Source organism: Coregonus lavaretus (assembly GCF_964263955.1).
Source record: "Coregonus lavaretus genome assembly, contig: HAP1_SCAFFOLD_9275, whole genome shotgun sequence".
Lineage (NCBI taxonomy): Eukaryota > Metazoa > Chordata > Actinopteri > Salmoniformes > Salmonidae > Coregonus > Coregonus lavaretus.
This window is the reverse complement of record NW_028156501.1, coordinates 1-15000: the sequence shown is the minus strand read 5'-3', so window position 1 is coordinate 15000 and position 15000 is coordinate 1. Positions and strand designations below refer to the sequence as shown.

Below are 15000 nucleotides of genomic sequence, written 5' to 3'. Positions count from 1 at the left end.
GTGAGAGAGAAAAAGAGAGAGGGTGGAGAAACAGGGTGAGGGATAAGATAAAGAGAGAGATAGAGTGACTCACGCTGCCGAAGTACTTATCCAGCAGCTCTACGAAACGGTGGATGACCTCCAGAGTAATAAGCTCGTTGTCCTCCTCCTCCACCGCACAGCAGAAATACAGACTGGCATACCTAACACACACACACACATTGTGTTATTGATGTTCAACTCACCCACACTATATAAGTCTACTTCTGCCTGTTGTGTTATTGATGTTCAACTCACCCACACTATAGAAGTCTACTGCTGCCTGTTGTGTTATTGATGTTCAACTCACCCACACTATAGAAGTCTACTGCTGCCTGTTGTTTTATTGATGTTCAACTCACCCACACTATAGAAGTCTACTGCTGCCTGTTGTGTTATTGATGTTCAACTCACCCACACTATAGAAGTCTACTGCTGCCTGTTGTGTTATTGATGTGTAACACACCCACACTATAGAAGTCTACTGCTGCCTGTTGTGTTATTGATGTGTAACACACCCACACTATAGAAGTCTACTGCTGCCTGTTGTGTTATTGATGTTCAACTCACCCACACTATAGAAGTCTACTGCTGCCTGTTGTGTTATTGATGTGTAACACACCCACACTATAGAAGTCTACTGCTGCCTGTTGTGTTATTGATGTTCAACTCACCCACACTATAGAAGTCTACTGCTGCCTGTTGTGTTATTGATGTGTAACACACCCACACTATAGAAGTCTACTGCTGCCTGTTGTGTTATTGATGTGTAACACACCCACACTATAGAAGTCTACTGCTGCCTGTTGTGTTATTGATGTGTAACACACCCACACTATAGAAGTCTACTGCTGCCTGTTGTGTTATTGATGTGTAACACACCCACACTATAGAAGTCTACTGCTGCCTGTTGTGTTATTGATGTGTAACACACCCACACTATAGAAGTCTACTGCTGCCTGTTGTGTTATTGATGTGTAACACACCCACACTTTTATCATTGAGGTTAGCTAAGGTGTTCCACGGGAAGGACTAACCAGGGAATCTAGAACCCTCCAACCAGGATTTCTGGAAAACCTGGGAATTTAGGGAAAGTTACCAGCAACCCTAGGTTCAGCTGAGAATAAGAGGTTCTGGGTGAATCCCTGGAGCGCCAGTCCAGTCCGTAACCCAGGACAACTAATAACTACTGAAAGTGAATCTTGTTTTGCTGCTGTTAACAATGCCAGTCTATGCAGTGTAGTGTTGTTAATTCCTCAGCTTTTTACCAAAACAGTGGCGGGGTGACGCTTTGTTATTCTTTGAATGCAGATTGCCTCTAATGACTCAAGTCTATGCAGTCAGACAATTCAAGGGGTGTGATGTTCAAAATGGCATGTGCCTGTAGTCTTATACACCATAGTGTGTGTGTGTGTGTGTTAGAGCATTAGAGAAGTCAGTCAGCTCGTTGGCTCCCTCCCCTGGCCAAAACAGGTACTACATGACACTGCAGTGCACAATGATCAAATCAAATCAAATGTTATTGGCCACATGCGCCGAATACAACAGGTGTAGACATTACAGTGAAATGCTTACTTACAGCCCTTAACCAACAATGCATTGATTTTTAATTAAAAAAGTAAAATAAAACAAAAAAGTGTTGAGGAAAAAAAGAGCAGAAGTAAAATAAAATTACAGTAGGGAGGCGATATATACAGGGGGGTACCGGTGCAGAGTCAATGTGCGGGGGCACCGGCTATTCGAGGTAGTTGAGGTAATATGTACATGTGGGTAGAGTTAAAGTGACTATGCATAAATAATTAACAGAGTAGCAGCAGCATAAAAAGATGGGGTGGGGGTGGGGGGGCAGTGCAAATAGTCCGGGTAGCCATGATTAGCTGTTCAGGAGTCTTATGGCTTGGGGGTAGAAGCTGTTGAGAAGTCTTTTGGACCTAGACTTGGCACTCCGGTACCGCTTGCCGTGCGGTACCAGAGAGAACAGTCTATGACAATTTTGAGGGCCTTCCTCTGACACCGCCTGGTATAGAGGTCCTGGATGGCAGGAAGCTTGGCCCCAGTGATGTACTGGGCCGTACGCACTACCCTCTGTAGTGCCTTGCGGTCGGAGGCCGAGCAGTTGCCATACCAGGCGGTGATGCAACCAGTCAGGATGCTCTCGATGGTGCAGCTGTAGAATTTTTTGAGGATCTGAGGACCCATGCCAAATCTTTTCAGTCTCCTGAGGGGGAATAGGCTTTGTCGTGCCCTCTTCACGACTGTCTTGGTGTGTTTGGACCATGATAGTTTGTTGGTGATGTGGACACCAAGGAACTTGAAGCTCTCAACCTGTTCCACTACAGCTCCGTCGATGAGAATGGGGGCGTGCTCAGTCCTCTTTTTTTTTTCCTGTAGTCCACAATCATCTCATTTGTCTTGGTCATGTTGAGGGAGAGGTTGTTATCCTGGCACCACACGGCCAGGTCTCTGACCTCCTCCCTATAGGCTGTCTCATCGTTGTCGGTGATCAGGCCTACCACTGCTGTGTCGTCGGCAAACTTAATGATGGTGTTGGAGTCGTGCCTGGCCATGCAGTCATGGGTGAACATGGAGTACAAGAGGGGGCTGAGCACACACCCCTGAGGGGCCCCCGTGTTGAGGATCAGTGTGGCATATGTGATGTTACCTACCCTTACCACCTGGGGGCGGCCCGTCAGGAAGTCCAGGATCCAGTTGCAGAGGGAGGTGTTTAGTCCCAGGATCCTTAGCTTAGTGATGAGCTTTGAGGGCACTATGGTGTTGAACGCTGAGCTGTAGTCAATGAATAGCATTCTCACGTTGGTGTTCCTCTTGTCCAGGTGGGAAAGGGCAGTGTGGAGTGCAATAGAGATTGCATCATCTGTGCATCTGTTGGGGCGGCATGCAAATTGGAGTGGGTCTAGGGTTTCTGGGATAATGGTGTTGATGTGAGCCATGACCAGCCTTTCAAAGCACTTCATGGCTACAGACGTCAGTGCTACGGGTCGGTAGTCATTTAGGCAGGTTATATTAGATGCTTGTACAGAGTCACTGAGGTGCAAAGCCTCACACAATAAGGATACTGACGGCCGAGAGGTACTTAGCACCTCTTCCCAGTGTCGGCAGTAAAAATGTTGTGGTTCACACAGATCATCCACCGTCTGCCTAGATAGCGTTGCTTTCTTAAGCTATGTTTAGCTTGTGCCTGCTTCTAAATATGTAGATAGCTAATGTTGGCTAACTAGCAAGCTGTGCTAATGTTGCTAGCTAGCTATAATTTGTAGTAAGCCCTTGTTGATACTAGCCTGATGGCCACAACTGGATAACTAGCAACATTATAATTAAATCACAATGGACTTGTTTTCGCAAGTGCACACTATCAAAACTAACAAAACAATTATTTAAGCGCAAAACTCCTTAGCTAGATGTAAAAGATGTAAAGACGCTCTAGAAAAATACATAATATTACGCAGCTTAATTGTTTTAGTTAGTCCGGGCTCTCCAATTGGCTCAGGCAAGTTGTCGGCCACTGTTCCAGTAAAAGAAGGAACGGCCTACTACTATTATAGTACCTATCAGCCGTCAGTTCTCTCTGTGTGTCTAACCTCTAAGCTACTATGGGATGCTATGGGCAGCTTTTACCAAGAGTGCTGTGTGTGGATGCCTTCTGCATGAGTTATAACAGTGAATCACTGAGCATCCGTTGTTCTGGAACACACTGTTAAGTGTAAACGCTGTCTGCCGTGAGACATCAGTGTCTGGAGAAAACAATAGAAACGCCTCAAAAGACAGGCTGGAGCCTGGGTGGCATTCACTGTGATCACACACACACACACACACACACACACACACACAGTAATATCACGAGGTGACAGTCCGTCTCTTAAAATCCCCCCTGGAACCACATTTGAAGGACAATTATTACCAGTAAAGTGGGGCGATGTTTTGATGGGGGGGAATGATTAGAGTGTAACACCAAACACTGAGTCACTGGCTGACTGACTCATCATTCCAACCATGACAACTCATTTTCAGAGGAGACAGTTGGCATTTCAGAAGCTCATTCCACACCCCCAGAGTGAGTGAGTACGCACAATTTCAGATACTAATGTATGTGTAGCTCACAGACAGTAGCCTATACTTAATCAATAAGGCCCTTAGCCGTGGTGTATTGGCCATATACCACAAACCCCCGAGGTGCCTTATTGCTATTATAAACTGGTTACCAATGTAATTAGAGCAGAAAAACTAAATGTTTTGTCATACCCGTGGTATACCACGGCCTTCTGCCAAATCAGAATTCAGGGCTCAAACCACCCAGTTTATGAAAACATTTGCAGCACATGTTCAAGTGTGTGTGAACAGCGCATGTAGCGGCTACATGCTGTTTCACACAACCATGAAAACGTAGGTATACAATAAACAGCCTATCCTTTTAGGGACCTGTAGGGTGTAGTACTGTACGTGTAGGAGTTGAGTATGTCATGAATATTGTGAACTTGTAAATGTATATCTACCGTGTGTGTACAGAGAGAGACACAGAGAGAGAGGCATACAGAGAGAGACAGAGACAGAGAGAGAGAGAGAGAGAGAGACAGAGACATACGGAGAGAGACAGAGAGACACAGAGACATACAGAGAGAGACAGAGACAGAGACATACAGAGAGAGAGAGAGAGAGAGAGAGAGAGAGAGAGAGAGAGAGAGAGACAGAGACAGAGACATACAGAGAGAGAGAGAGAGAGACAGAGACATACAGAGAGAGACAGAGACAGAGAGAGAGAGAGACAGAGAGACAGAGAGAGACAGAGACATACAGAGAGAGAGACAGAGAGAGAGAGACAGACAGACATACAGAGAGAGAGAGAGAGAGAGAGAGAGAGAGAGACAGAGAGAGACATACAGAGAGACATACAGAGAGAGACATACAGAGAGAGACAGAGACAGAGAGAGAGAGAGAGAGAGAGAGAGAGAGAGAGAGAGAGAGAGAGAGAGAGAGAGAGAGAGAGAGAGAGAGAGAGACAGAGACATACAGAGAGAGACAGAGACAGAGAGAGAGAGAGAGAGAGACCGAGAGATATATTCCAGTACCTCTTGTAGACGATCTTGAGGTCCCTCCACTCCAGGAAGCTGCTCATCTTGGGTTTGCGGGCCAGCACCACCTGCATCAGTTCCCTGACCATCTTCTTCTTGTCCCTCTCGGCCGTGGCCGTGTACCACTTCTGGAGACGCAGCTTCCCCTGCCGACTGAACAGCAGCATGAAACGCATCTATACATGGGGAGGAGATAGCAAGACATTTTAATATATTTTGAGTCCAAGACTAGGTTTAATCTGTGTCCGGGAAACCAGGGAGTATAGAGGAGGACACGAGGGGTATGATAGATAGAAGAGAGATCTAGGCATAACACTAGACAGATAAATATTCAGTTGTTGTACCAATACTGGACACACCACACCACACACAGTGAGTCTGATACATTAACAACCTGCACTGGGATGATGGGAGAGAGAGGAGGGAGGGAGGGAGGGAGAGAGAGGTGGGAGGGAGGGAGAGAGGAAGGTAGACAGAGAGCGGAGGGAGGGAGCGAGAGGAGGGAGGGAGAGTAGGGAGGGAGGGAGAGAGAGAAAAACAGACAGAGAGAGCTCTTCCCTCATGACTCTCAAGTGCATTATCTTTTCACAATTTATCACAAATGTGTACATTAGTCTACTGTATGCCCACAGTGTTAATACTGAGGAGGAACAACTGTACAGTAGCCTAGCTTCCTATAGAACACTGGAACCCCCTGGCACCACGTGGTCTGGTGTAGCGTCAATCTCCTAGAGACTAATGCCTGGCCACTAATGTAGCACAAACACACAGAATATAACACACTGTAACCGTTTTGCCTTGAGGTTATTGTTTGTTAGGGGTGTCAGGTAGGTTGTGCCTACCAGAGAAAATATTGATTTCTCCTTTTTGTTTGAGTCCCGTCCGGTCCGTCAAGTCTACACCAATACAAAGCACTCATGTAAAAGTCAGTATGGAAATACACTTTTCATAAACCCTTAAAACATGGGAAATAACTTCAAAACCACTGTTCTTTTGCGTTTCTTGTATTATCACAATAGTCACACAATCAATAAGTCACAAAACAATAACATCCTTGGTTCACTGGTAAATGTCCCGTACCTCGGGCCTAAAAAGTGTCCAGCCTGGTAAATGTCCCGTACCTCTGGCCTAAAAAGTGTCCAGCCTGGTAAATGTCCCGTACCTCGGGCCTAAAAAGTGTCCAGCCTGGTAAATGTCCCGTACCTCGGGCATAAAAAGTGTCCAGCCTGGTAAATGTCCCGTACCTCGGGCCTAAAAAGTGTCCAGCCTGGTAAATGTCCCGTACCTCAGGCATAAAAAGTGTCCAGGCTGGTAAATGTCCCATACCTCGGGCCTAAAAAGTGTCCAGCCTGGTAAATGTCCCGTACCTCTGGCCTAAAAAGTGTCCAGCCTGGTAAATGTCCCATACCTCGGGCCTAAAAAGTGTCCAGCCTGGTAAATGTCCCGTACCTCGGGCCTAAAAAGTGTCCAGCCTGGTAAATGTCCCGTACCTCGGGCATAAAAAGTGTCCAGCCTGGTAAATGTCCCGTACCTCGGGCCTAAAAAGTGTCCAGCCTGGTAAATGTCCCGTACCTCAGGCATAAAAAGTGTCCAGCCTGGTAAATGTCCCGTACCTCGGGCATAAAAAGTGTCCAGGCTGGTAAATGTCCCGTACCTCGGGCATAAAAAGTGTCCAGGCTGGTAAATGAGTGCAGTGAACTCAAGTGACCTTAGTCACGCAATGTTTATCCATTCATAAAATGTAGCGTAAACCCAGTCTCAATCTACCACACAACCATAAAGAGTATCAGAAATCTCAGTAGTCTTCAACTACAATTGAACACATAAATCAACACTGTATAAAATCACCCCAAAACAAATGAAATACCGTATGCAAAAAAAGTGATAGTCAGTCAGTCAGACAATCCAATCCGCCAACAGATCTCCAGCGGAGAAAGTCCAACAATAGACATAAGTAGATCCGATACTGGTTGATCCTGCGCCACGGCTTCAGTACACACTTTTAAATACAACAAAACTGGGTATGAACGAGCTTCCAAGCTGAGGGTTGAACAGCTGATGCTGGCTATTTAATAGGGAATTAAAGGGGAAGCGCCCCATCGGTAGGAGAAGCACTGAGACGGTTCAGACAAATTCAGGGCCGTCACAACATACACACACTCAAACGATCAGACATTCGCACGCTCTCTGTATGCGCACACAACAAGACTATTAACCCCAGTAGCATATGGCCCAACTCTCACCAACAGTTCTCCCCATTAACACTGTCCCGGATCTCGTTCTCAACTCTGTAATATAGCCTGCCCACAACATCATATGTGAAAGTCACCTTTTAAAATTAATCTATAATTTATATGCGTAGTGTGTACTGCATGTGTGTGTGTGAGTGAAAGAGAGAGAGAGTGAGAAAACAAGAAAGAAAGTACAGTGAAGATGTGAGAACTAAGGAGTGTGTGTTCTCAGAGACACTACAGAGAGCGAGAGAGGCATGTGATGTGGGAGAGTAAGGTAAAAGAGGCCATTTTGTGCACAATAATATAATTCCTTTTGGGAGTATTCTTAGTCTCATCTGTGTCAGATCCTACAATGAGATGTGATGTAGCAGCAGCAGTCATAAGACTTAGTCAAAGGACCCACAGTATTGTAGCCTGGGCCCCGATCTCTTTGTGCCGTCTTGCCAACTCCTATGGTTATTGTCACGTTTGGCATGACAATGACCACAAACGAGTTGGCAAGACAGCACAAACAGATCGGGGACCAGGCTAACATTATTCAATTTAGCCAACAGAATGGACAGAGCTCTTCTGTGTACATTATGTCTACATAACATTAGAACAACTCAGAGACCCATCATTCTTCAAGAAGCAATGACCAGCCAACCATATAAATATTTGTTAGTTTAGTAATCAAATATTGACAGCAACTGTAAGGTATCATTCAAAGTTAGACTGAAAGCTACACAGAGAACATTAGCAGTTAGCTAGTCTCCTCTCCTCTGTAACTATTCCCCATTGCTGTAAATGTTCTCAGTCAACTTACCTGGTAAAAAAATGGCCTGAGTGCCAGTCTGTTTGTGCTATCATTGTCATGACAAACAAGGAGTTGGCATGATAGCATAAACAGACTGGCACTCAGGCTAGTTAGCTAGTTAGTTGGTTACCACGAAACACAGATGCAAAACTGAGCTACACATTATGTTAGGGACGATAGGTTATATACTATTGGTTAAATACACAGAACTAGACAAACCGTACAAACTAGAGCTGGGCGATAGACAAAAATCCACTATAAATTAAATTAATTATCACGATAACGATAATTTCAACATTAAGTTTATAACAATGTGCAACAGTCATTTTTTAAATATTAAACGTTAAAACTGCTACTGTTCTAGCAATCAATTGTCCCATTAACAATAACCCATATTTGCAAACTTATTTCATTTCAAACGTCCCATTTCTCTAGTAGGGCGGTGAAGGTTATTTATCATAATGAACGATATCAGCAAAATGTCCAAGATAAGTGATCGGTTTGGTCGGTGTCGATCATTTTCGGTTTATCGTCCCAGCTCTAGAACAAACTACTCACACCAATCAATAACACACAGTCTACTTGTGCTATGCTAGATCCACTTTACTTACAGTCGAACCCGCTCAGTGTTTTCTCTCTAGTATGAATCTGACAGAGAGAAGAGACACTATGAAGGGGTGTTATGTCCTGTAGTAGGATACTGGTGACAAGGAGACAGCATTTCCAGTTTGTATTGGTGTACTGATAAAGGGAGTGTTTACCAAGTTGACAAAGGTGGAAATGGTCTAATAGTCAACAGTTCATCATTCTGTCCACACTAGTACAATAAAAGGTATCAGGGCAGCAATACAATAGGTAGTTGGCCTAACTGACTGACAACCAGGTCCGCCACAGAGAAAGGGGTGTCTGAATAGTTAGCTGGACATTTAATCAATACACATTGTTCATTTGTATCAACGCAGGGTCAGGGTTGGGGGTCACAGAGTATCTGCAACGTGTAGCCAATCAACAACTGACCTAACAAGCTAGTTAGATTTTTGTCTAATCCAATGACTGTATGGTCTAATCACTATAGTATTTGGCTAAGCAAATATCAAAAGGTTAGTTTTAAGCTTCGAAGGTAACTTGCTAACTAATGAGCGTACCATACTGTACATCTTGCTGGCGAAGTTAGAATTGATATTAGACACAATTCAAATGTGCGGCCTGTATATCAGCAAGCAACCTACCTGTATGTTAGCATTAACCACTTTCCCTTACTAGCTAGGTAACACAGTTGGCCAACCGGCTTGCCCTTTATTCTGCTTCCTGGAAACCATCCACTTTGCTAGCTAATGTGAGCTAGCCAGTTCGCTTTAGCTATTCAACTCTTTTTATGGCAATATTATCGCCAACAGTACTTACCATTTTATCGGGTTCTCGACGCAAATATTAACTCGTGTCTTCTTAGATTAATTACTTGATTTGGTTTTAAACGCAGCAAGCGTCAACATTCCATGTCTGTTTTAGCAGAATACTACCGCTAGAGAGAGCAACCCATTCGGCCAGTCAACTAGCTAGTAGCAGGAAAGAATCCGGTGACAGACGTCAGCTCAGTGAACATGCGCATTGCGCATTTCGAGGCAACCGTTTTGTTGCCATGCCAGCCAAGCCAACTCGCTAGAGCTAGGCCAATTTCAAACTATTACATTAGTAAAACTAAACGTAGACATAAAGTGCTTTCATTTGCGTTCATGAGTAGCCTATATTTTGTTATAAATCTGATTTGATGTGCACGAGGATGGGGGGCATGCGATGTGGAGAGTGTCTCTCACACCAGTACACTATTTTCGGGTGGTGTTGCCATGACAAACAAAACGGTCGATGATGTGGTTTCCATGGAAATTGAGTTATTACGAAATGATTGCCAAAAATGTGTGCATTCAGTCAGCAAGAGAGATTTTTTAAAATCGATTTTTACACAATTTAGCTTGCCGGTTTTATCAGAGGCTGTACATATTGCAGGCAATATTAAATTTAGGCCTACTCTGTTGCCTAAATGTACTGCAACCACAACATGTAGGCTACACACAGCTTATGTCATACTGTGGGGCCTATTTTATTGTATTCAGAATCGGAATTAAAACCTATATTTCTGGATCCAACTACTCCAACTAAATAATTTATTTTCTAAGTCACTGTACATGTTATGGACACAAGAGGTTGACACTAATATGCAAATGTTTAAAATTGTAGGCTTCAACACATGTTAGGTTTTTAAAAAGTTGTCATTTTAATAAAAATATAAATACTTTAAAAATACAACTTGTTGGAACAAACAGAGCAATACAGAAAATAAAAATAACATTCAACAGCAAAATAAAATACAGACATATTTTTTCCCATTCAATCATTTTCTCTTCATATCAGTTTTATGATCAACCATACCAATTGCTCACATTAATATTAAAAAAATATATCCCATCAGAGCAAATAACAGATATATAAACTTTCACTTCTTATCAAAATATATATCTTTTCCCCTTCGGTAACATGTAGATATATATAATTAACTTATAGTTAATGTCCAGGTCATAGATTTAACTATTCATGATCGGTTTCAGTAGCAAGTTGATTGACAGGTGTCCCTGCCAATGGAATGATAGGCGTGTCCATGGTCATTGTGATCTAATCTGTGTTTCAATGGTTCCTATTGGTCACTAGTGTTGCTGGGGTTGGTTGACTTGACCCATGAACAGAACAGCACCTGGGATGGGAAAACAGATATATTTTATATTAGAGAAAGAACAAGGTAGGAAGTATGTCAAAGTGTCAGAGGGACAAAGATAATTCCAACAAGATCATACAGCATATGTAGGGACAAAATGGCTTGACTTCACTTGAATTTACTTGAAAGTGTATGCACTTCTATAAAGAGGGCACAGCTAGTTAGACTTATAGTGAGTGGAGACAGTGGATAACCAAGGCTAAGATTTTTTTGTTTTTTACATAGATGGTGATGTAGCAACAGGAGGAAGGTGTTTCCTTAATTGGGGAGGACGGGCTCGTGGTAATGCCTGGAGCGGAATTGGTGTAATGGTATCAAATACATCGAACACATGGTTTGCATGAGTACCTATGCGAACACATGGTTTGCATAGGTACTCCTGAGTGGCGCAGTGGTCTAAGGCACTGCATCGCAGTGCTAACTGTGCCACTAGAGATCCTGGTTCAAATCCAGGCTCTGTCGCAGCCGGCCGCGACCGGGAGACTCATGGGCGGCGCACAATTGGCCCAGCGTCGTCCAGGGTAGGGGAGGGAATGGCCGGCAGGGATATAGCTCAGTTGATAGAGCATGGTGTTTGCAACGCCAGGGTTGTGGGTTCGATTCCCACGGGGGGCCAGTATAAAAAAAATATGTAATCACTAACTGTAAGTCGCTCTGGATAAGAGCATCTGCTAAATGACGTAAATGTAAAATGTAATTCCATTCCAGCCATTATTATGAGCCGTCTTCTCCTCAGCAGCTGCCACTGTGATGTAGGTAAAGTAAGGGAAACTCACCTGTGGACTTGTGTTGGATGAGGAAGAGGAAAGGTCTATCCAGAGTGATCTCCTCTACAGCCATACGAGAGAACATGATGGCAGCTGTAAAAGGGCAAAGACAGGAGAGGAGACAATGCAGTCAAAACACAACTCAGATACTATCATAAATTCATCATAAATGTATTATCTTTATGTGCATCTCTATGATAGGCAATACAGTCCAAACACAACTCTCTATTATCGCAAAGTTATCATCAAGTCCTTATGAATTATCATAGTGTACATCCATATCACAGGAGGCTGCTGAGGGGAAGACGGCTCATAATAATGGATGGAATGGAGTAAATGGAATGGCATCAGAAACATAGAAACCGTGTGTTTGATGTGTTGGATACCATTCCATTTATTCTGTTCCAGCCATTACTATGAGCCCGTCCTCCCCAATTAAGGTGCCACCGGACACCTGTGTGTGATCCATATAATAAATACGGAATTGAGTCTGTCATCAACATGTAGTCTATGGGTCCTTTACCCGTAGCAGCTGATCCCTTGGTTCCCTCCTCGTTCACCTCAATCTTGACTTTCTGCAGAACCTTGGACACACACAGCCGCTCCTCTGCTGAAAGAGAGGGAGGGAAAGAGAGGGGGGAGGTTAGATTCTTTGTCTAAAAAGAATAAGAAAACATACAGTATATTTGTTGAACACTGAAAATATAGAAGTGGAATGCTAGTGTGGATATTGGAACAGAGCCCATCCTATTCCATAGGCCCTGAGTCTGGTCAAGGAAGAGCACTATATAGTAAATAGCGTGTCATTTCAGACACCAACTGATGAATAGTAATGGTGGTAAGGTACTCACTGGTGACGTGTGTGAAGTCTGCCTTGGCCAGGTTGAACATATCCCCCAACCCCATCCTGATTAGAATAGGCTTCAGATCCACCTCAGAGTCCAGGGTGAACCTAGGCAGGGCCAGTTGCCGTTTAACGGTCCTCAGCTCCTGTCTCCACTGCTGCAGCCGTTGGGTGGTTAGCTCGCTACTGAGTGAGCTCACTGATGTCTCGGGCTCAAAGGGGGAGACCAGCAGCATGCTCAGGGACTCGCCCTCGTACGGAACCTCGATGACGTCGTAGTCCACGCCGTCGGGGGTCACAAACTCACCTGTAGAGGAGGAGAGGAAAGATGGAGGTTGGATTAGTTTCATTTTGATTGGTGAAGGTAGCAGTCATGATTGGTTTTAACACTATAGCTGCAGGCTTGGGGCTGACTTGTATGAATGACTGTTGAAGAGTACATACCCTAAGGGCCGAGTTTTAACTAGATGGCTGTAAAATGATGTCAATGGGAGACGCGAATTATGTGCACAGATCTCATGTTAGGATTCTGTCCTAAGTGAGGTCGTCTAAAAGTAACACAAGTGTTTACACACAAAAAGGCTGGATTAAAATTCAACTCTAATCTTTAAAGTGGCAACATGCTACCCACCGTATTTGAAGCGGTGGGTGAGCCTCATCATGGGAACGGGCACGGAGCTGCCATTGGCACAGTGGAACATCCTCTCCTCTGTCATCTTGGGGTCAAATGGCACCTTCCATAACCCCTGGAAGTGAAGGGCGTTCAGCAGGACCATACGGGTCTCATCGGTCAGAGCACCGGAAGACAGGAATGAAGGGATGGTACCTGGAGGAAAGAGAAGAGAGAGTTATGGAGGTTTGTTGAGACAGTGGGGTCAGTACTGTGACAACAAAAACACACATTTTTGATGTCATGGTATAATTGACTAATAAAGTATATTCCATTCTATTATATTCCATTCTATTTTATTCTATTCCATTCCATTCTATTATTATTACGATAAATACTAAACTATCCTCCACTTTGTGTCATCTGTGAAGGTATACTGTATTCAGTACTACTGTATCTCACCTGCGGTATGGTCAGAGACCCAGGTGTTGATGATGTCCAGGGCCTGGTCTGGCCTGGAGAAGTCCAGCTGGTGAGGGGAGGCCTGGAAGGCTTTCCCCAGCCCCCGCCTAAAGCCTTTCTCCAGAGCCATCTTCCTCTCTACCATGACGCCGCTGGCCAGCTCCACTCCCTCCACACTGGAGATGTCCCGCTGGAGAAGACGCTGCTGACGCGCCATCCCTCGCTCTGGAGGAGGAGAGAAGGATTGATTGATTAATTGATTTTAATTTATGGTTAAAGGTACAAAGAAGGATGGAGAGAAAGAGGAGGAGATAGAGGAGAGGAGAGAATGAGAGAACGAATGAGTCACAATTGCATAGAGAGATGTTGAGATAGTGGGAATCAAATCTAATGTTATTTGTCACATGCTTCGTAAACAACAGGTGTAGACTAACAGTGAATGCTTACTTCACAACAATGCAGAGAGAAAAAAAAGACATAATATTAAAAGTAATAATATTTACACAATGAGTAATGATAACTTGGGTATGTACAAGGGGTACCAGTACCGAGTGGAATGTTGCTTGTCACTAGAGTCTCTTATTGTTATAAATATGTCATCGTCAAGGCCTCATTGTTTAGATATAGCCAAGTCTACCATCTGTCTCACTTTGTAAAAGTCAAAGTATTATCAGACACACAGCAGCAATCCTTCCTTGCCTTGTAGTGAGAAACCCAACTTGGCGTTCAGGGTCTTCAGGGTGTTGCCCCCAGCTCCCAGCTGAGCCATGCCCAGGATGGTGGCCACGCCGTAGGGGGAGAAGGCCACGTTAGACCCCTTGGAGGTCTGGGCCACCTGGGTGAAGACCCTCATCCCAAAGTCTGTTTGTTTCTCCTGGAGGTTAGAGAGGGCAGCTCCGGACATGCCGAGGAAGAACCACACGTACAGGCACAGCATCCTGGGGAGAGATGGAGGAGAGGAGCGCGATGAGTGGAGTGATAGAGAAATCTTACAACACCATGTACAGTCACAGCACCCTGAAAGAGATGGAGGAGAGGGTTAGATGAATCTAACAACATTATATACAGGTAAAGCATTCAAAGGAGAGAGGGAGGAGAGGAGAGAGCGATTAGTGAAATGATAAAAGGATCAAAGAAGAAATATCAAAGATGAAAATATCTGTCAGATGCGTAGCTGTACAAGAGTGTTACCCGAGGGGTTACATATAAAAATGTTAATACCATATGTTTTCTTGAAACACCCAGGTCAGTTTCTGAGTCAGCATAAAATACCTTGCAGTAGGCACACTTTCTGCTGGCTAGCTATTAGAATTTAGAACCCTTTTAAAAAGCATTCCACAGCTTGTTTATAGCTAAATCTGTTTGTCGTTCACCTTGGCACAGAGACACAGTGGCCCTGGCATTGGATTGCTGTG

At 44.2% G+C, this 15000-nt stretch overlaps 2 protein-coding genes across 4 annotated transcripts in view; both read right to left on the bottom strand.

Moving 5' to 3' along the window:
* Window positions 1-9679, bottom strand: part of LOC311126285 (uncharacterized protein) — a gene marked incomplete at its 3' end in the record, with an annotated part of 10161 nt that extends 482 nt beyond the window's left edge. The window contains exons 1-3 of the mRNA XM_084200295.1: window positions 9540-9679; window positions 5103-5281; window positions 1-182 (exon numbers count right to left, since the gene is read on the bottom strand). The exon at window positions 1-182 is cut by the window's left edge and continues 482 nt beyond it. Coding sequence (XP_084056421.1) covers window positions 1-182; window positions 5103-5281; window positions 9540-9542 — 364 coding nt within the window. The remainder of the gene's footprint in view (window positions 183-5102; window positions 5282-9539) is intronic.
* A 704-nt stretch (window positions 9680-10383) lies between these two features.
* On the bottom strand, window positions 10384-14579 carry LOC311126284 (plasminogen activator inhibitor 1-like). 3 transcript variants are annotated; one of them, XR_014612978.1, is made up of 7 exons: window positions 14285-14574; window positions 13586-13810; window positions 13145-13339; window positions 12521-12820; window positions 12193-12279; window positions 11291-11762; window positions 10384-10762 (listed from the first exon to the last, which is right to left on the bottom strand). XR_014612978.1 is itself a non-coding variant. In XM_084200294.1 (7 exons), exons 1-7 carry the CDS (start codon window positions 14520-14522, stop codon window positions 10835-10837), a joined length of 1176 nt encoding a protein of 391 aa, XP_084056420.1. In that variant the 5' UTR covers window positions 14523-14579; the 3' UTR covers window positions 10384-10834. The 3 variants fall into 3 exon arrangements, 2 of the variants coding, with proteins under 2 accessions (XP_084056420.1, XP_084056419.1); XM_084200294.1 differs by having other exon boundaries at window positions 10384-10881; window positions 11679-11762; window positions 14285-14579; XM_084200293.1 differs by having other exon boundaries at window positions 10384-10881; window positions 11679-11762; window positions 12193-12276; window positions 14285-14571.
* Window positions 14580-15000: the final 421 nt, after the last annotated feature.

Bases quoted from the DNA above. Each gene is read 5' to 3' on its own strand.
- LOC311126284 (XM_084200294.1), bottom strand. From the start codon at position 14,522: ATGCTGTGCCTGTACGTGTGGTTCTTCCTCGGCATGTCCGGAGCTGCC. The intron at 12,821-13,144 runs GTGGGTAGCATG...CCTCCTCTACAG, and splicing joins CACCCACCGCTTCAAATACG to GTGAGTTTGTGACCCCCGAC. The intron at 11,763-12,192 runs GTAAAGGACCCA...GCCCTTTTACAG, and splicing joins CAAGGGATCAGCTGCTACGG to CTGCCATCATGTTCTCTCGT.